Source organism: Anabas testudineus, chromosome 24 (assembly GCF_900324465.2).
Source record: "Anabas testudineus chromosome 24, fAnaTes1.2, whole genome shotgun sequence".
NCBI lineage: Eukaryota > Metazoa > Chordata > Actinopteri > Anabantiformes > Anabantidae > Anabas > Anabas testudineus.
The window spans coordinates 6095865-6117585 of record NC_046632.1 but is presented as its reverse complement, the minus strand read 5'-3'; the positions used below and the strand labels follow the sequence as shown (position 1 = coordinate 6117585).

General features: G+C 40.5%; 1 protein-coding gene across 1 annotated transcript in view; it reads left to right on the top strand.

Annotated features, from left to right (window-relative positions):
• LOC113149836 (kelch-like protein 29) overlaps positions 1-21721 on the top strand; it is a 184796-nt gene that overhangs the window by 102043 nt on the left and 61032 nt on the right. Inside the window, exon 6 of the mRNA XM_026342174.1 lies at positions 16523-16661. Within this exon, the coding sequence (XP_026197959.1) occupies positions 16523-16661 (139 nt within the window). The remainder of the gene's footprint in view (positions 1-16522; positions 16662-21721) is intronic.

Sequence of the window (21721 nt, the reverse complement as noted above, 5' to 3'; positions counted from 1 at the left end):
CGAACACAACTGTCAGCACATTTTGTAGAATGTGAGAACACAGGTTGATTGACGTTTTAAAAAAGGACAATTAAAAAAAAAAACATGAACAGGACACAGGAGGAGGCGCGAGCAGAGGAGATAGATACAGAGAGAGTGTGAACATGAGAGACAGGGAGATGCTGAGAGTGGAGTCGCTGTGTGTCTATTGACCAAGTCATTAAAATCGATGGCTGTCCTGATGAATATCAGCCAGGGGAAGCTAGTGCAAAGCTCAGCAGGGACGGACTTGCTCACTGCAAACATGATTGAGCACCATTTAAAAGCAGCTTACGACTGAGAAACACATTAACTTCCATCAAAAGGAAGTTAGAATTTCCTAATATCAGCGCCTGTTTTAAAGGTTGCCACTGTTACCTATAGCAGTAAATAATGGCTTTGATATTGTCTGTAGCTGTATTGTGGTCTAAGCTCAGGGCAGTCGCTGTTTTTGTTGCTACGTGTCTAAAAATAAGCTGCTAATGAAGTACAGTGGCTGCACGTGCTGAGAGCTTTAGTTGAGATTGAAGTTTGGAGTCACACACAGATCTGTGAGATCTGTGAGCCTGTTTCCTCATGTCAGGTGTAATTTTAATGCATCCTTCCACCTCACTGGCCTTTACCGGTGTCCTTCTCTTCTCTCTCCCTTTGTCGCACTCGTTGGTGGAGTGGTACATATGCGCACGGATGATAAAATGAACATGAGGGGGGGTGGGCTCCTCTACTGTTGCACGCATGTAGCAGCACCCTGCATCGTCTTTGGCCAGGAAGTTCATCTTCCAGTCAGCTCACATCAGACATCATCTGGGGACCACGCAGCTCTGGAGCTGCTAGTGAATGCAATTAAGATGCCTTGCTGAGTTAAGATCAGTGTTTTGCTTTGCTACAGCACGACCGCAGCAGCCTCTGATCCAGCGCCAGCTCACCTTCCCTTTGCTGTGACCATTTCATCCGTCTTATCTGCCTTATTCAAACTTTGGTCTCAGTAAGGCTTTAATTATGTATTCATTTTTGTTTACTCTTGGACAGAGCATATTGGCACTGCAACATTGCCGTCCACATGTATATTGGTTCTTTGCACATTACTGCTGCAATATTGCCACAATGTCGGGCAATTATAGATCATCAAGCCAGCAAGATAGTGCTATTTATTATGGGTAGATAGGTGTGCTTTTCTTCACTTATCATACTGGCTAAAGGGTATTTTGGAATCAACAAGCAGTTTTATTGGGTGGTTTTACCTTTACCTGTTACTGTTGTGCAGATTGCACTCTTTTCACCACATAACTGTCTAGACTGAAGTAGCTGCAGTCATTAAGTAAACATAAACCTTGCAGTATTATCAGTATTATTATCAATGCATAAATATTCTCTTCAATTCAACAACAAGAGTGTGGCGCTAGCATGACAGGCCGTTCGAACCAGTTATTAAAAACACAGCCAGTTTGTGATAGCCACTCTGTGACCATTAATCATAGCAAGCACATTAATTAAACCCTCCCCTTTCCTTTCTCTCTCCGTCTCTCTTTTTCTTGATAGCGTGCAGAGGATCTCGACTACATCCGCACTGCATTATACAAAAACTCAGCTTTTCACCAAGACAAACATAACACAGGATTTGGCATAAGAGTTGTGGGGTTTTTTTATTTTAATTTCCAATATGCTGACTCGGATCAGTGTACATGGAATAAGCAGTGGCAGATTAATTAAAGTCACTGTGGTGTTGGGCTGGGCGATTATCTTAAAGCTATCCACATCAGGATTAGCTAAAGCAGAACTAGGGTTATTATGATTCCAAAACAGGCTTAACTTGGAATATAAAATGCATGGATTTTAAAGTGTTTTTTTTTTCTTCTTCTATCTCATAATATTTCGTACTTCTAGATATTCTAGTGGAAACTGAAATAGGATTTACAAGATCTAGAAATTATTAATGAAGTTGAAATTTATTCCAGTCGCTATGGACTCAGTATGCAGGTAATTCTGTTAAACGAATACATGCAGTACGATGGTGATATACTTTTGAGTAACCTTGACATGTGTCCATGTGGGACCTACATATTAATGATATTGACTCAAACGTCTCATTTTAGAACAGCAGGACAGGTCTGGAGACCACTGAGCCGGTGTGCACATGTACTCTTGCACCTACACGATGCTGTCTTTTTAACTTTGCTAAGGATGGCTTCCGTCAAGTTTCTAGTACAGCTCCTACTCTCAGAGGAGAAAGCATAAAGAGGAGGGAGGGGTGGAGAAATGTGAGGTGAGGTGAGCAGCAGCAGCGTGTCATAAGTGGAGGAAGGAAAGCTGCTCACCCTCGTTCTTTCTCTCCCTCGTTATCGTATTTTAAAGGAGAGGAGCCCCGCCAGGAGCCCCATACATTATATCCCCCCACAGTTAATATAGGGACGGTGGATAGCTCATTAAGATTGATCATTTCTCGTCCACCTCCACCATGCAGAACGAGGCACTGGCTTCATTAATCACTGGGATTTCAAGATAAAGCTCAGTGGCGGCACAGGACCCGGAGCCTGACAGCCCGGCTGCTACATGCATAATCACAGACACGGCGCAGCCAAGAAGCAGCCGCCCAGCTCCCTGCCACGCTAGAGGGGGCACCATGTCTACGCCTCCCTCCCTCCTCCACCCTCTCTTCAACCTATACTCTCCTCCCTCCCCTCCTCCCCATCTGTCCTCTTCACTGAAATTGTCTGTCTCTTTCACTCAGCTCCACTCCCATTCGTGACGTCACCCCTCCCATGCTGTTGTCTCCCAGCATCTTTTTGAGTTTGCCACTATTTTAACATCCACCTGCTTCCCATACCCACTTAGAGCGTCTGCTTTTTACGCCCCCCACCCGCTTGTCATCCACTTGCTTCCTGTTTCTTTTTTCCTCCATCTCATCTCCTTTATTGTCCTTCCTCACCGTAGCAGCCACCTGTTCTCTACTCCTCTCGCCGCCTCCCTGCTTTCTCTACTCCACTGATGCTGAAGTTGTTAGCCGCTTCTTTAATAGCTTTTTTTCTTGCCCGGTGATGCCTCAGTTAGCAAAGTGGCAGTGGAGAATTTAGGAGAACAAAGGATTAAAGAGAAAACAAGTCCAGTCAGACCAGATTGCTCATTTGCCTCTGACAGCTGGAGCGAGTGTCAGACAGTTGTTTTTATTTAAAGTACCCAATCAAACTGTCTATTTTGTCTTAATACCTTCACAAAAACTCTGCACTGATTGTAGCTAAAGAACGAAAAATGTAAGTTCTATTAATTCTATTAATGCAACATGATTTTTTTTGCTGATTGTTGAGCTGTTTTAACTCGACAATTGAAAAACTGTGTGAACGTTTGATAAAAGAATTCAAAAGAACTTTCTGCCAAATGTTCTTTATGTGATAACCTGCATTACCTGAACATAATGTTTTGCAGAGGGTTTCAGCCCCGGTGTAACCGCTTAAGTAGGCAGCTGAGTGGCTGAAAGTAATGAATTAATGATGCAATAGATCGCTTAATGTCCATAAAGGTTTTAAACTGATGACTAAAAGTAAGGCAAATGATTGGAAATGAAGGCTAAATGTAGTAATTAAAAAGCTGACATATTTCTGCCAATAAAAATTGGTAAAATCTTTGTAAAGTCTGCTAGTTTTTGACAGTTGGTGCAAACCTCACCAAACGAACCTAAACGCCGTTTATGAGCTGCAGCTTCGTACGTTGAGGTCTCAAACTGGAACACTGCCACTTGCCTACATGAACCGTCCCTCACTTATGTGGGAGTAAATTGATTTGTGTGTAAAGTAGTGTCAAAGTGAATGGAGGTTACAGCCTTTAATGGGCCCGAATCTCGAACACGTCCCGTTATCTGATATGACCAGATTAATTGCCACAAGTCAAATGTCGATGTGTTATTCTGCACATCAGCCATGAAGTAGATGGTGATGCATTATCAATGAGGCCGTGTGTAAACACAGCAGATGTTACCAGGAAGTTAGTCAATAGCGGATGTTTCTCTCTAATGAGAAAGCGTAATTGCAACAGGGAGGCAACTCAGTATCCAAAACAAGCAGCAGATGCGCTGCTGGAATCTGGAAGAAGTTCAGCAGTATTAGCTTGATAATGTTCACGATGTGTTCACTTATCTGAGTGGATAGTCAAACTTTTTCCTTACCCAGAAACTTTTAAATTGGTTTGATAATGCATGCAGGGCATCTAATAAATACTAATGACAGAACCAGACATTAGCAAGAATGGCTGCCCTCACCAACTCATTATTCTACGGTGTTAGCAACAGGCTTAGCATGCAAAGATATATAATTCTTCTGTGACTTAGACAAATGATAATGGCCTGAACTGCAATCGAGTGATCTTTATAGGCTAGTGCTGAACTCTGTAAGCTAAATGGACTTAAAGTCTTTTTAGCAGTAAGGTAGTGCACAATGAGATGCGAAACAGCAAAATGCTTTTGCCCTATTAAGTTTACAGAATGCGTTCTGTTGCTAGAGGCTGCATCTCTGAATTATAGTGCAGATTGTGATCATTATTCTGCTGCAGCAGTCATTGTAGCCACTCTCCTCCCTCAGACACAGACATTGTTTTCTTTTGTAAAGCAGCTTGCTTGAGTGCGGGATGTAAAGTACTGTACTTGGATTACAACTTTGCAAGGACACGTCGGCCATACATAAGCACTGGAGCATGCTGGACGCAATCAGGATTTGTGGGGCAACCGAGTCTATCGAGAGAGCGAGAGAGCCAGATGGCAACAGGAGGACAAGGAGTGAGACAAAAAAGATGTGATCAAATGCAAAGAGTACTCGCTTAACTACGTTGTAGGCTGGGAGCTCTTCTCACGTGTGCAATGTGCTGACAGGACTCCCACATGAAGCCTCACCCCCACCACTAACCTTTCTGGATGGACTGCTCTGACTTTCACAAAGTTACCCAGTAAACACACGTCTTCTGGGAGAGATGTGATATTTTTCTTAAGCTGCACTGGTGACATGGGAATTTGTTGTTTTTCTGTGTGTGTGTCTATAGCGGTGGGGGCCGGTGGGGGCCGGTGGGGGCCGGTGGGGGCCGGTGGTGTTGTATGTGTAGTTGTGTTGTCCTGCTGTTTAGGGTCAACTTGGAATTCATGTCGCCCATAAAGGCAAGCAACACCAGTGTTCAAAGCCTGTAAGGAAGGTGCACAAACCGAACTCATAAACACAGGCGAGGCGTAAGACAAGCTGGATATCTACATTCTCTCACACACACACGCTGGAATCTGTGCTCAGCCACCAGTACGTGCCTAAATGGGAAGGGTGGAGGAGCGCCTGGCACAGCTGAGGCTGTTGGTTCCAAACTGCAGTTGGCTGAGCAGACCCGAAAGTAACTTGAAACTTTTAATTAGTACATAAAGTGGAGTTTGCGCTATGTTTTATTTGAAGTATATTTGCACTTTAAATACTTTTAATGCAAGTTGACAGCTATTCGTAAGGGGACATGCAAGTAATTTCCGTGGAGTATTTTCAACATTTAAAGTGCAACCATATTCTGTATTTCCCTAATGGCACTTCTACCAGTTGCCTTTTAAAAAGAACTTCAATCAAACTTTGAACTTTTAATGTTGCGTTTATGGTCTCTTTGCCATGTCAGCTGACAATGTGCTGTAGGGTTGTTGTTGTTTTTTTTATGCCAGTACAACATGCAGAGTTGGCACAGCTGCATTTCATCCTCAACAACAGCAGCAGAGAGGGGTCTCCCTCCTTATCATAAACTTTTGAGCACACACAAGCCACTGTTTGCCAGCTTGCAATTTGAAGTTGAGAAGCCATAAAGCCAGTAACATGCCCTGCAGCTCCACAGTACACCTCCTAAAACTATGGCATGTTGATTATGCCTCCATAATCACTGGCTCAGCTCTCTGCAATAACCATGTGCGCTGTAGAAGTGCCCTTGCTTAGTTAGTGTGAGTTGCAATTCATAAGAAGACCAACTGACAGTTTCAATATGATTATGACATGAAGAGGAGAGGTTTAAAAGACAAAATGGTTGTGGTGTGAATGTTTCCTACATTACCTAGGGTGATAAAACTTTTCAATCAGGTGAAATGTCAAACATTGAATGATGATGATGATGCCAGAGTGGACAGGCTTCCAGACTGAGGCCCTGGGGACACGTTTGGTATTTGTTGTAGTTGTGACGTTGCAGTTTAAAGTCAGATCTCGTTCTCTGTGAGTGCTTGGAACAGGAAGGATCTAGTTAAAATAAAAAAATAGAAACCTGCATTTGTTTGTCCTGATCTCTCCCTCGTCCGTGTGAGAGAATGTGACACACTCTTAGCCGGTCTTATGCTCCAAAAGAACCACCTCCTTCATAAGGTGAAATAGTGTACAAGTGGAAACAGCTGGCACAGATGTTGATCTAAAGGTTGCATTCATACTGATACACAACACCATTGTCCAGATGATTCATTTCACTCAATTAGCCTTGTTTTTCCACTGGGCTTTATAATATGGATTAGGCAGAACTCTGCCCCTTGCAGTAATTTATATGAAATAGTAATATAGCAATTTAATTAAAAACGACGATGGAGAAGTGTTGCACACCCACTCAGTTCTAATCAAATCCCCTCCAAGCATACAGTATGTTATCAACACCAGCCAGTGACGACTCATAAGCACAACATTGTTATTAGGATTATTCTCTTATGACATTGTCTTGCCTAAAGTCACGTTGTATGTGTGTATTTGTGTGTACTCTAGGTGTTTTTGCATGTATCTTGCATACGCTTGGCTTCCCTTTGCACCACCGCTTGTGTATTTCCTGAACAATGTCAATGTCATCTGTTTTGGAGTGACTGGACTACTCAACGCTGAGCTGAGTGCGACTCCATAATGCTCAAGCAGAATGTTTGGTAGTCTGTGATAGAGGAGGCACTGTCCACTTCTGCATTTTCATGTGGCATGCTCTTAAAAAAAAGTAGCTAAAATCCATATTGGCATCTTGCCTCTTTGGCACTATGACAAATAAGCCAATCCACAAATTCAAGGATTAAGCCTGGCCTGAGCAATAAAATGTGGACTTTTTTAAGCTCACAGGCCTGTATTCCTAAAGCATTTTATCTCAATTCCCAAAAGCAGTTCTTTTTTTAGAAGTCAGGGTTTTTGAATTTTCTTTTCATATAGCTTCTCCTACTAACTTCTAACAATGATTCCTTGGATGCAAAAGTAAATAACACAGTAAGGAGTTGAAATCTCAATAGTAAAGCATTTATGAATAATTAGGATTCATTATTAAATGACTACTCAGCATGGTAATCAACCCATTCATCTAAATCAATTGTTAGCATTGGGAGAATTCCTAGTCACTTTTGGAGCAGTATTGCTTCAATTCAACGGGCAATTGGCAAAATGTTCAGATGATGGAGAAACAGAACTTGTCCAATCAGGGGCTGTTGTTATGGAATAATTTGGCTGCTGCCTCTTGTAAGAGTAAATACATCTTTTGGCTACAGAAACAATTCAGAAAAGGCATGAAGCTCTGCCACAGGGAATGATTGATTACACTGAGTACTTTCAATTAGCAACCAACTGCATATAGTGACATTATCGTTGTGACGTGCAGGGCCTTTGCGCAGTTGTCCCTTGTGTGAAATAGGTTGTCGGTCTGCCTTCATCCCAGACAGCACACCTCTGTCTGCTTCCAGTGGCAGAAAAACAGAAAAGTGACTGCTACTTCATCGCTGCAGTTAATTTAACTAATTAGTTTATAATTATCTGTTAATTCAGTGTTCATCACATTTCATTAGTCCATCTTTCTGCTTCGCCCGCTTTATTTTTCTGAATTGATATTTGCTTTTAATGTCGTTCCGTCTTTCCCTGCATACTGTTGAATTGTAAATACATCTGTGGCCACATCAGTCTAGAAAATTAGCATCCAGCTGCCTTCGAGGTGCTGTCAGAAACATTAGAAAGTTGCATGAATCATATGTGCAAGCGGGTATATATGTCAGCGAGAGCTGTGTTTTTTCAGGTTACTAAGATGTGGCATTTTATGACACATACAGTGAAAACTTTATCAGCAGATGTTAGTTAGAATCATGTATTTTTTCCTTTTTAAACTTTATCAGAAATAAGTAATGAAAAATATGAATTAGTTTTATTTGTGTGTGCTTTGTAAGAGGCATTGTGGTGGATCTGTGCATCACCTGGGATTTGTGTGTGTGTGTCAAGCACATCAAGCTTCACCCACTCTAAGAATAAAATCGTAAGTCAGAGCAGGTTTCCCTGCTCTTCTTTACTGAGCTGTCATCACCTCAGCTTCTATATGGAGAATTGTTAATAATAATGAATGTCCCATAATATTCTTATAGCAAGATGTTGGATAGCTTCACAGACAAAGCAGGTAGTGAGCATTAAATTAGCACTAAGCTATTTTCCACTTTTAAAAGGATCAAACATGGGAATGGCTTTTCTATTTGTGTGTCTCTGAATGCGTGACTGGCTGTTTTTATTTCAGTGATGTTGGGTGGAAAATTTATGAGCATGATATGTTAATATACTCAGTCAGAATTGTCACATTAGTAGCTTTGCGCCATATTGGACTTGATATTTAAAGCAGGTTCAAAAAACATTTTTTTTCTGTCAAGAAAAGCTATAAAGGGACAATAAACACACACAGAAAGACAAACGGGTTTCTAGGACTTTAAATCTAGAGCCATGTGATCATGTCCATGTAAGCGAGTCCATGTAATTACACCTATTCTCTTTATGCTTTTTTTGTGGGCCCTTTAAGGTCCTCTCAGTTTTCCTGTTACTTGACCTGACTGGAGGAGAGGCATTGGGACAACCAGCATTAACCCTGTACACCTTAATTAAGAACTGCTTTTACTGAAAACAAGGATTCTAGCCATGTTGTTACAAAGACTTTGGGGTGCCGCTGATTCTCTTGGAAGATTTTAATTGGAAGTGAAATAGGCATCATGACTTGATTTGTTTTTGTAGCTTAAAATGCTCTCAGCTGGAATAAACTCAACAATCCTCCTTTGAATTATTTTGGAACAGAAGTCATGTCCCAGTTATTCTTTGGGTAGAGTTATTCCTGCTGTGCATCTGCCGCAGCTTACGCTCACTCTGCATTGATTACAGAGCCAGGAGATAGGTGTAAATGTCTTTCCTCTCCTTTTTATTTTTTTGTTGTTTACCATGGTGAATTTGAGACAAATGCTCTGTATACCAAACAAAGATATCATTGTAAAAATGTTTCTGAAAGAAAACTAGTTTAATTTTAAGGTTTTACTTTTGCTCAGATGCTTTGGTGACCAGTTTTGCATTATCTGATGTGGTTTACTAAATGAATATGTTTTAACAGCAGCAGTGTCGTTACAGTGGCACCGTGATCAAAAGCCTGATGTGCACGTGATTAGAATTGTAGTTAGCTAAGGTATTTATAAATCAGAAACTTCTTTTTGATGATACTATTAGTTTCATATCAGTTGTTGATTTCTTGGTTTTGCAATTACACCTTTGAATCGTACATTTTAATAGAGCAGCAGTAAAAAATGTAATTATACTGTCGGCAGAAAGACGCTGCTAATAGCTGCATTTTTTCTCAAAGGTGGCCTCTGCTTTTAAATTTGAACGTGTTTACTGATGTTGACATCATAGAGACTTTTTTTCTCAAATTTATTTCAGACCACATACATAGAATAATTGCATGACAATGCAGAGTTTCTTAGGCTACAAATTAACCCCCTCCTTCTTAAACTGTGTCTACTTTAGGAGCAGTGGCATTGTCTTGTGAACTACTGTTTGAAATATCTGCATCAGCGATGAAGGAGATTCTCTGAGCTGTAATAACATAACTGCAGCACTGAATCAGAATCTTAATCTAATGTGAACTCTGACCAGCCGTATGCCTGCGGTCAGATACTTGTACTTTTAGCCTTTAGAAGACCGTCATACACACCTTTTGCCGTTTGAATACAAATGATCTGTTGTACCTTTTGTCTTTCATATTTTGACCAACCGTTGCACACCTGAGGGAGCGAGGGAAATGACACTCCTCTAGTTTGCTAGCCACAGAACTATCCTCTTGTTAAAACCTGACCACTTGTCACCCGCCGTTCCCCATATCTGGCTAATGAGGGAGTCACAGCACCAGCGAGGACCAGAGCCTCCTCTGACTACATACAAGCCGAAAGAAAATAGAACATTGCATGACATCCTGTCATGATGTTGCAGCAGACCAGAGGATGCTCCCTGGGCTCCCTTTGTTTGTGTTCTTCCTCTCCCGAGTCTGTACTTGTATTTTCCTTGACTTTGTTCCACTGGTGCCAATAGTTTGCTTGCAGGAGCCTGACCCTTGTACCAGAGGGTATACCTAGAGGTTTAACTGTGCAGTGCAGGGGGGACAACTCTGTGCTTTTTACTACTCCAGGTCATTTCTTGCATGCCTATTGGAAAAAGCAACAAAGGCCCAGGCGGCGTCTTTGAGGGACACAAGTTCCTTTTACAGTGTCTCCCCCGGCTCAGTCCGGGCTCATTGACAGCAGTGCTGAGGTTCATGCAGCTCAGCTCAGCAAATTTAAGCAGGGAAACATAAAGCATCCTCATCATGGACTATTCTCCAAGGCTGTATATGGTGCCACTGCTCTTTTAGAGACTGAGCTCAGGACTTGAGGATTTCTGAAACCTTGCATGAGCCTATTTATCTGGAAATAAGCATAAACTAGTGAGACGTCTCCAGAAAAGAATGTGGCAGTGATTGTTAGAGGTATGTTTTACAGTATGTGCAGAGTAATTGTGCTTTGAAGGAGACCCAGACTAACACTTGGATCTGCAAATAGGTTTTCACATAGTCTATTCTCTATTTCAGTCAAATCTCACCATCCCTGCTCAGTCACTAATATGAAGTTAAACACTATTCATTCAAGTTGATAGATATTGATTATCATCCAAAAAACGCTTGACCGGCTAAAATATGTTAACTTTAGTTTTCACATTATGAATGGATATGGATCTAAATTTAAAGTGAAGACACCAGATAGCTATTAAATAATACGTTTTAAAGATTGTATTTGTTTGTTTGGTTTTAACAAAATAACATAGGTTTGTTCCTGGTCCAATTTAATATAAAATCTATGAAGAAAATATGCATCTTTATGTTCTTGCCGAGTAAACTAAACCAAATAAACCAAATAAACTAAACCAATTTAAAGAACTTATTTTAGTTTTAACATGTATTATAAAATGAATCTTAAATTTGATCTTAGTGGGGTTAAAACATTGATAATTAAATGTAACAAAATATTTTGTATCTCATTCTTTCCTTAAAGTGTCTTGCATATAATTTTTAGTTCTTTAGTATTTTTCTACAACTTTAGTATCTGTGCATGTATACTTTTATATATAAATACTACACACCGGTCTACTATTAATCTAGTTTACTGCTCTTTGCCCTTCTAGCTAGTCCACTTACAATGGGACCAATCCTGTACCTACACTCAGTAAACCTTTTATTTTCTTTATTAAACTGTGGTCTGAGGGTCTTTGACCTAGAATTCAAATACGCAAGCTCTTGATATAGAGAGAGAAAGGAAAAAATATATATATATTTATGTGTGTGTGTGTGTGTCGGTCAAGTCATTTTTTTTTTTATATTTCTGTGTACATGACTCTCAGCTTCAGAGCTGATGTTGGGTTTTCTCAGCCGTGTTGCTTTGGACCTAAGGTCACAGAATAGAGAGATTACATTATCCAACAACTTGTGCTAATAGTGAACTTTTGACCATCTCTCTGCCTGTGAATGCTGGATGTGGGTGTTTTTCATACACGGACGCTATTTAAAGTGTTTGCCTTATCAAAGTCAGCAGGGGAGAGGAAGCGGTTTCTCCAGATATCCATCTGATAGCACACAGCTCTACAAGTTAATGTTTTGGATTCTGTGGCAAAAACAACTTACTTATTTCGGCTATTTTTCTGTTTTAATTTAGCTTTTTTATTAGTGCACCACTTCACATGGGGACCCTCGTAAATCCTCATGACATGACATTAGTGTTTTAATGGCAGAGTTTCAGGCCTTCTGTTCTCTGCAGGGGAAAGACATTTTGGGAATCTCAACCGTGTGAAAGCTTTTTGGATTCTTGTTGAGTTCTTTTGTGTGCTCTTCCTATGAAGCATGTTCTTTTGTACAAAGTCCATTTTGATCATACTGTACTCCCTAAGTGCACTGTGCTTCAGTCTTTCAACAGTGCTGCTTCTGCTGCTTTAAAATAGGTAGATCTGACTCCATTTATATTAAAATTCGTTTTTACTTTTCTCTCAAAACACAATTTAGTTAAAATTGGTTAAAAAAATATTTAAATGATATTTTCTATTTGTTAATGAATATCACTTAAATCACTTAAACTTGCTCTAGGATATTTGAAACGTTTAAAAATAACATTAAGTGATTATGAGATCTCTATTTTGAATATAATCATTATGATCAACTATAAAAAAATTTAATAATTTAATAATTTAATCTTGCTGACATTACTTACCATGAAATAAAAATGGTAAATGGGAGTATTTCATATTTCAGGTTTCAATTTGACTGGTCTATAAAAAATATAATACTCCTTAAATAAAATTCAGATGTTCTGTTAGTGAAATTAAATTCAATAAACCAAAACTTACAATATATCTAATTTACAGACTTTTACTCTATGCAGAGCATAAGTTATTGTCTCAAAATGTTAATGAAAAAAGCTTTGAACTAAAATACAATTCTAATTAATTTTTATATATGGTTTGAAAAAATAATCAAGCGCTGCTTCAGTTAACAAAAGAAAAAAAATCTGCACTGATGTTTTCTCCAAGCTGAAAAAAAATATGGAGATGTACATTGAATTATTGATCAGGTAGCATGGTTTGTTCTGGGAAATTAAGCTGTGAGAGTCTGTGTGAAATTGATTGTTGAAAGTTTTGTTGAAAGACAGCCAAAAAGGTCAAAATGAAAACATCAGGGTTCTTTTACAGTGCAACCTTGAATGTCACCCAGTTGGATAGAGATGTGAACAATTATTTGATGCTGTAGAAAGATTTATTGTTGGAAAATAAGACGAGAAATCATTTAGAACGATTAATACATTAAAATCTGTTGAGCATGGTCACAGTGTGAGCAATAACCTCTTCTATCATATCTTCTTTAATGTTTTCTTTAACGGAAATATTAGAAAAAAATAAAATTATACAGATCTCCTTGTTTTCTTATTTATCAAAACATTATTCCATACAGCTCAGAACATTTTAAAATAAAATACCGATTAACAGTTTTAATAAAGTTTAAGGTTTAAATATGAGTAAATTCAGTATGTTTAATTTGATATTATCTAAACATTTTGACATTTTCCTGCAGAGAAATTTTTTTTTAAATTTAACACCGCTTGTCTTCACACAGATGTAGAAAACATTACATTTGTAGCAAAGTGCTTTTCTGTAATATGTAATTTTAAAATATTGTTTTACGCTGTTGGTGAGGTACTTTAAAATACAAAAAGACAGAAAATATTAGGAGCTTATGACGATGTATCCTAGATTTAAAGTAAGTTCTTGGGTAAACACAAAATGGTGGGTCTACAGAGACGCACGTAAAATACATGGACTGTGGACCCCTAAAATGGCTCCAAGTTTAGAAACCAATGGCGTGCTGACTCGATCTTCCACAGCAGCCAATCACAGCTCAGTGAGTGACTTACTACACTTTATAGTAGTGCGCTGATAGGTTACTGGAAATCTCACCCCTGGACTCAATTGGCCACAACGCCCAGAGATGTTTGACAGTAGAGTTACTAGGCTGAACAGCAGAGTTGGCACTGTGTTAAACCCCCTGTGCAGTGTGTCAGCCAATCATGAAGAGCCAGCATAGGGTGTTGTTTTTATTGTGAAAAGCTTAGGGGCAGGAAACTGCGCTAACATATTTCCCCTCTGTTTGCGGTCTATAATACACTCCAGAAGTGTACCACATTATACCCCTGTGAGAATATCTGTGCACTTCCCACAAAACAAACCTTACCAGTGTTTTATTCGCCTGATGCGTCTCTGTGCTGCAGAACTTGACGGTCCTCAGGAGAGTTTTCCTGTAAGTGTATTGAGACATTTGGTCTTTTTAAAGCTGCCTTGGACCCATTGAAGATGGCTGTGCCTCACCACACTCCACGCCAAACCTGAGAATGGCGACGCCATGTGCACTTTCATGGTCCCTGGTGGTGATGAGTTGTTCTAGGGTGCTCACCGATCTACCCCTAAGAAGCCACAATTAGCTTTCCATCAGGCATTCAGGTGTCTCTGCGCAGCTCCAAGGGTGGCGGCCATTGTTTGCTGACAAGTGCAGTTCTCTGTCTCCCCCTCTCGCTTTCTCTATTCTCGGGGTGAATGGATGGTGTGCGGTGTGGCTGATTGGAGGTGAGAACCATATCGGTCGCTGGAGATTCACTAATGCAAACTCAAAACTACTGTGTATTCACTATTCACAGTCCATGCCCACATAGTAATCAGATAGCTGGCCAACTGACAAGCAGCAGTGGAGTGGAATGTGGAGAGTGGAGAGAGGTAGATGAAAGACAAGGAAAATGTCAGCCTTTGTGTCTGTGCGTAATTGTGTATGGCTCACTCTAACCATTAGGCAGTGCATCTGGTCAAAGTACAACAAACGTATAGTTAAACACTGCATCTATTATTTTGCCCCAATTTAGTATTCAGCATGTTTAATAACCAAGCCGTTTTCTTTCTGCCCATTAATTCCTTGATGTAATAACTGTGAAGAATGCACCATTCAGAGAAAAGGCATTTACCAAAGTACGCTTCTGAATTGCACCTTATTTGTCATGTGTCTTTATACTGTATAATTTCAGCTACAAAATTAATTCAGAGCTGAGCTCCCAGTGTCATACAGGAGAATAGGAAAGAGCTAAATGAGTGAATATTCCAGCCAAATAGAGGGGAGAGTGTCATTCCAGGTTAATTAAATCCTGCTTTGAGTCCGGCATGAACACAGACCTCTTTCAGGATGATAACGAAAAACTCCTTTATTTCAGCTCGGGCATCGCCTCTCCAATCACAAGTCTGATCATTTCCCCACATTTAATTGCTAAATGGTTGTGTGAAGCACATATTCATCCATATACACATGCACACCTTGATTGTTAAACATGACATTACAGACAACAAATTACTCAATACCACATTTAAACACCAGATGAGCTTCAGGAAATGTAACCCTTTTCTGCTGTTCAGGGGACATCTGCCACCTTTCTTATCTAAATCAGCATGTGTCTCACACTGTAGATAGTATTTGTCTTTCCTCAGTGTGGAATATGTGCCTTTCTCCAGCTCAGACTACGGTTTGTGCCAAATAAGTGTTTACTGTGCCTCACAGCCTGCAGTCTCTATCAAATGCTTTGTTAACAGTAGGACAACAGTATAGAAACTGTCTCCCTCTATAATGATAATGTTCTACATTATCGTGTCTGTAACTTACTATTTGAATGTCTTAGCGTTCTCGTTTAGTGGCAATCTTGATGGGAGATTAACAATGCTGCAGTGTCGCTTATCTCTCCCAAGGCTGTAGAGTACCTTGCTAGTCTCCTGCTGATTTTCACTCTCAGCATCCCCTCATGGTGCCTCATTAAGACACAGAGAAACAAGCACCTCCAGCCCGACGCTCCAGTAAGGCCAGGCCTAACATGGGTTCCTACTACACCACATTATACAGCTCATTGTGTACCGTGGCCTTCTACAGCACTTTGGTTGGCTTTAAGCTTGTTTTCTCAGATTGTGTTTCGTCCCTGTGTTTGCATCTCTTTTTTTCTTTCCAGAGAGGAAGACAAGGATAGGTGGTGGGTATTTTCTAAGAGAGAAATAGAAGCATGGTGTTGGGATTTGGGGATAAGCAGCTGTTTTCTCGTTGAGCGCCATTTGAAGGTCAACACTACCGTACGAGTAGGGCACTAGCCAACGAATTTGAGCATGAATAATGTACTGACAGTGTCTCTGTTTTCAGCCCACATCTCTTTTAGATGCCTTTTAATCTCATTCAGCCTCCCTTCATTAAAGCTCTCGTGCTGCAGGGTAAATTTACAGGAGTCAAAAACAGTTAAACAAGCATCTTTGTCCATAATAATCCTAGATTCTGATCTCATTCCTAGCTCTTTGTTGTTCAATAGAATGCTTTGTACAGTATTGAACATGTGAGCTGATATTTCCTGTCTTATGTGCACCCTCTGTACTGCTACTGCACATATACTTATATACCGCACACACTTCAGTTTGCTTTTGCTGAAATGTTTAATTTTAATCTGGACATGCCGCCTCTTCTCTGTGATATAATGAACACTGTTTCTGACTGGCCAGCGTTATTGTGCTCTACAATCTGCACTTTTTCTTTCTGTTTCTTGCTGTCATGCTTTTGTTGCACTCAATGTTTCAATGTTTGAAAGAACTGAACTTCTAAACCCAAATGTGGCATTGTCTGTTTTTTTTTTCTTGTTCTACAGAGATGTTGAAGGAGTTGAACCAACAGCGCAGAGAGAAAGAGTTTACAGACCTGAAAATTATTGTTGAAGGCAAAGAGTTTGAAGTCCACCAAAATGTTCTAGCTTCCTGCAGCTTGTATTTCAAGGACCTGGTGAAAAGGTTTGCCTTCGCTTCCCCTCCCACCAGCTGTTGATCCAATCTGTTCTTTTCATAGGGCGCATTTTGTCGCTTTTTTCCCTTTCCCCTTTCTCTCTTGCAGGTGTTTGAAGACTTTGGTTCCTAGCACAGGGCCAGCAGCCATTCCTTCCTCTTCCCACTCAAATGAATGTATCTGAAACTGGATAAAAAAGGTCAACCCTCGTCATTACCTTTCCTCCCCATGTAGGGCAATTTAACCACATTTCCATTTTAATGAGCAGTGAAAATGTTCCATGACTGGGGATGTTTTAAAACTCACCAAAGGGCCAAAACAAAATAATCATACATTCTACACTTTGGGTGGTAATTCACCAAAGCCACGTTGTCTTCGGGGCAGAGGGATTTTTGTCTCCCAAGCTACCATATTTTTCTGTTGCTAATTCATGAGTTTTTGCTGCAAAACAGCCTTTTCATATGCTAATACATCATGGTTAGTCTAATCAAAAAGACAGTTCAGAGTCATAAACAAAGGACAAAACAAAAGCACATCTAAGACAGCTTACTGAACCACCACTTTCACAGGTTAATGCCACCCTTCACTAATGTATTCATTTGATGTGAATCTAAGTATTCCCCTACTATTCTGCCCTTCATACTTCATGTTTTTTTTGTTTTCACGGGCAGTTTTTGTTTTTCTTTCATGGATGCCTGTCTGCTTACGTGTGTGTGTTTGTGTGTGTGTTTCAGCATCAGCTAAAGACATTTTTATTTTAAGTATCTCTAGATGTGTACACACAAGCTTAAGTGTGACTGTGTAAAGTCTGATAGCGCAAGTCTGTCTCTTTTTTTTTTTTATCTGCCTTGTTTTCTGCAGAGGGAATACTATAATTCCCTGATGTCCTCATCCTTATTTCAAATCCTTGCAGGTGTTTCGGCTTGATTGAGAGTCTCCCGGACCCAAATTTGTTTTGCCACTTTGGTGTTGTTTGTGGGCGCTCGTGTGCGTGCCTGTGTGTGTGTGTGTGTGTGTGTTTTTTTTGTCACTTGCATGACTAGAGATGAAGTGCTGAGTAAGGACAAAGACAAGAAGCATGCAGTTGGTCATGGTAGCTGGAACGCCTTAGAAAAGTTTCCCACTTTGCCCCACATCCATGCTGCCTCCACAGCAAGCTCATCAGAGAGTGGAGAGCTGCTTATCAGCTGCCGCGGCCTCCTCGCTCAGCACTGATACACTTGTTCTTCTTGAATGAGAATGGAGTGAAGAAGAGCAGAGAGCCACGGAGCCACCTCGGTTCTAGGACACTCATCTCAATGACAGCTACACTCGTCCCGCACCCCATGAATAAAAAAGAGACACTCAGACTTCCTTTGACCTTGACAATAGCAGAGAATCTTCCTGAGAGACTGAAGTGACTTAGGATCCAACTGAAGCCCCCGTGCTGGTCAACCTGTCTATCAGATTGTCTCGACTGTGCCTCTTATCCAGGACATAGTGAGATCATTTATGCATAAAGACAGGACCCCTGAAACACTCTGAGCTCCCAGAGGAGCGGGCTGAATTTCATCAAGCTGATCTTCATGCCTGCTGCTGCTTACATTGTCAGATTTTTCTTGTTTAATTTGACACTTTAATATGGCAAATTCTCATTAATTGGTTTATTAATTGTAAAACTACTTAGATTTATTGTCATAACATCATCATTTTTCAGGAGATTATGTCCAAATGCAAAACGTTTCCCTACCAGCTTCACACAGGAGAAGATCTAATAAACTTTACATACTAATAATGTTCAGAAAACATTTTTGGTTTATGATCAGCAGCGTTCTGTTAACCTTGTCTTTATGAAAATAAGATTGAATTGGGGGTTCGATCATAGCTGTTAGTTGTTTGCAGTCAATGTGCTGCACGCTCAGTCAAAAAGAAGCAAAGACAGCCAAAGGCCTGAGTGTCATTGGAATCATTGAGTTACTGCTTCCCAGCTGAAACTCAGGTCACTTTTCAGTGCAGATGGAAATATGCTGATGCTACCTGTGACATGCTGCTGTTCATATCTTGGAAAGACAGAGACTTCATTTCCTAATTTACTCTGTACCCAACCTTTCTTGCCCAGATCGTTCAGTAGCCATTGCGACCATTCATATCCCCTGTGAGGCCACTGTGAATTATGACATGCATGTGTACAGTTTGTGCTTGTCGTAGGGAAAGTGTGTGTGTGCGAGTGTGTGCGCGTATGTGCATCGCAGTTGTACTTAACATAAAGTGTGTACACATGTTTTATTGCATGCATACTTTAGTGTGTGTGTATGCATAGGAAGCCGGACATAATTTGTGTGTGTTCTCCAGGCAGGCTGCCATCAGCCAGAGAGAAAGTAGAGATGTAATAGTGAAGGGTGAGGGAGTGCACATCATGCTTTACTTTCTAGCCTGCCCATACACACACACACACACACACACACCCCAACAACAACAACAACCCAGTAACTTGCTAAGGATTAGGATAAGGATTTAAAGGACTAAATTGGCAACGAACAATTTGTCAATCATTAAAATTCAAAAACTTTGGATTTTTTCTTTTGGGGAGATCCTCCTGAGGTTCCACAAGAGACACAGGTTTTCAAAGAGCCTTTTAAACTCTGCTTAAAATCATATCATAAAGCGTTTTACAACAATCACATATTTTGTCATCATTTGAAGTTTTCAACTAAGCTTTAAAAATGCTCCCATTCTTCCTCAAAGAATCCACGCCTCCCCTCCAGTTTGTCTCCAACCTGCCATTTTACCCCACGATACCTGAAAGATGTAATGCCACTCTGAAATGTGCACACACGTCTGCCCTCGCTCCCACCCAAAAACCTATTACCCTACCCTTTAAAGGGCCGATGCACAGAGCAGGGAGACAGATCATCTCCGGTAATTCCATTTTATCCCTTAGGATTTTCCAATAAGTATGCTCTGCAGGCATTTAATTTATGGCCACTGCATCTCCACACCACAGTTATGTAAAAGCTCCAGAATCTTTGAGCAGTCCTGACACACACTTTCATGCCATTGGTTTCTCTCTCTTCTTCTCTCTTGTGTGAGTTGGGTAGAGAGCTGTGTTAAAGCCCCTTACATTGTCAGCCCTGTGTGAACACTACAGCTGAGCCCTGCTGCACTGTTCAGACCTCTGCTGCTCCAGCCTGAGGGGAACACAGGACATTGTAATACTCCGCTCAAACTTCAGTTAGCATCATTGTTCTGACTGGTTGTATTTAAAGGGTCATTCTACCTAAATAGAAAAACAGTAATAACTTTCCTCTAGTGTTATTTAAAGATGCATTGAGGTATCTGTCTTTAGGACGTTTGCCACTATCTCAATACAAGAAAGATGAGATTATTTTGTTTAAACTAACTAAACTAACAGTTGCTGTTTCAACATATAATGGGCTTCATGCAAAAACATTTTCATATAAATCTCTTACTTTTCAGGTCACCAAACTCTCTTAGCTTATGGTAAATACCTAATTTCAGCATGTTGAATGCCAACTAATCTACTCCCCTAAATTGCCAAATAAGATTACCTGTTCTACTAATTTCACCCCCAATAAATTTCACAGTGTGACGCTTCAGGTCATGCTGTCAGACAGGAATAGATTAAGCATTGTTGGCAGTCGTATTAGAGAAAGAGATTATATTGTGTTTATTTTGAAGCAAATCTGTGAGAATCACAAATGAACTTCCATTGACCTCCACTGGATATGGTCGAAAGCAGAACAACTTTCTGCACAGCCTGATACCTTTTAACACCTTTTTCGGTGAAGTGCCTTTTTAAACACAGAACTGTAAAATGGTACGGTTTAGACGTTGCTGTTGTACACCTATTTCTAACATATTAACTTTTTTTTCAATTTCTGTCATCACCCCTCAAAATGAACTTTACTTTAAAGTTTTTGTAAGAGTTCTGTCAATCCAATGTCTGCATTTGGCTTTTTTCCTCTCATGTTGATAGCCCACTGTTCACACTTGGATGGAGGTTTGGGCTTTTAAACCCTCCACCTGTCACCCTGTCCTCTTTGTCCTTTAGAGCGTCTGACACAAACTGGACTTTCTCCAGCCAGATAGCCTTGAAGTCTCCCGTTATCATATCTCACGTCATGGATGGAATACCATGGCCTCAATACTGTAAAGCAAACGCAAGCAAAACATGCATCCCAACAATGATAAAGCTAGCACATTATGTTTGTTTATTTTTATAATTTATTCCTGATTTATGTTGTGACAGAAGATGTAAATGCAAGCCATTTTTAGCCCAGACAGCGTAGGCTTTGCATCTGAATAAGCGTCTATCTTAACATGTCTTGGTAGTGTATGTACTTCCACAGAATAAATGGTCTTGTAAGAACAAGCTTTTTCCCTGAAAAATAGGCTTTTTTTAGGGTTGAAGGATGTATTAAGAATTGTGTGTGTGTGTGTGTGTGTGTGTGTGTGTGTGTGTGTGTGTGTGTGTGTGTGTGTGTGTGTGTGTGTGTGTGTGTGTGTGTGTTGCTGTTCCCCTCTTTCCTCTCCGCCTCTGCTCGCCACCATTTTGACAGTGTCTGCTGATTTTAAGACTTCCTCTTGAATAAGCGGTGCATTTTTCACAAACAAATTTCTTTGCCTGAGTGTGCCCATCTCTCCCCCCCCCCCCCCCCCCACACTCACCCTATCTCTCCTCCTCTGTCTCTGTCCTGTCCATTTAAATTCAAGTCTGCAATCAGACGCAGCATAAATATCCACCTCCTTTAGAAGCTCCGGAAAAGTCATTTCCATAACATAAGTGCTCAGACAAAACAAACTGCCACTTGAGCTGGTTCCTATTGCACTAATTGACCAGGTTGATGAGCATGCTCTTCTTTTATTTTTAGCTCCCCTCCCTCCCCCTCCCCACCCCTTTCTTCCCCACCTCCCTCCATCACTTTAACCCTCAACGACACTCCCCTTCCCTTCTTTCTGTCTTACTACTAGTCCCCACTGCAGGGGTTTGTGCGGAAAAAGAGCAATAACACTATGTGGCTTTTTGCTTTGCAGGAGGAAAAAGAGTAACTACCTTGGTTTTTCCAGC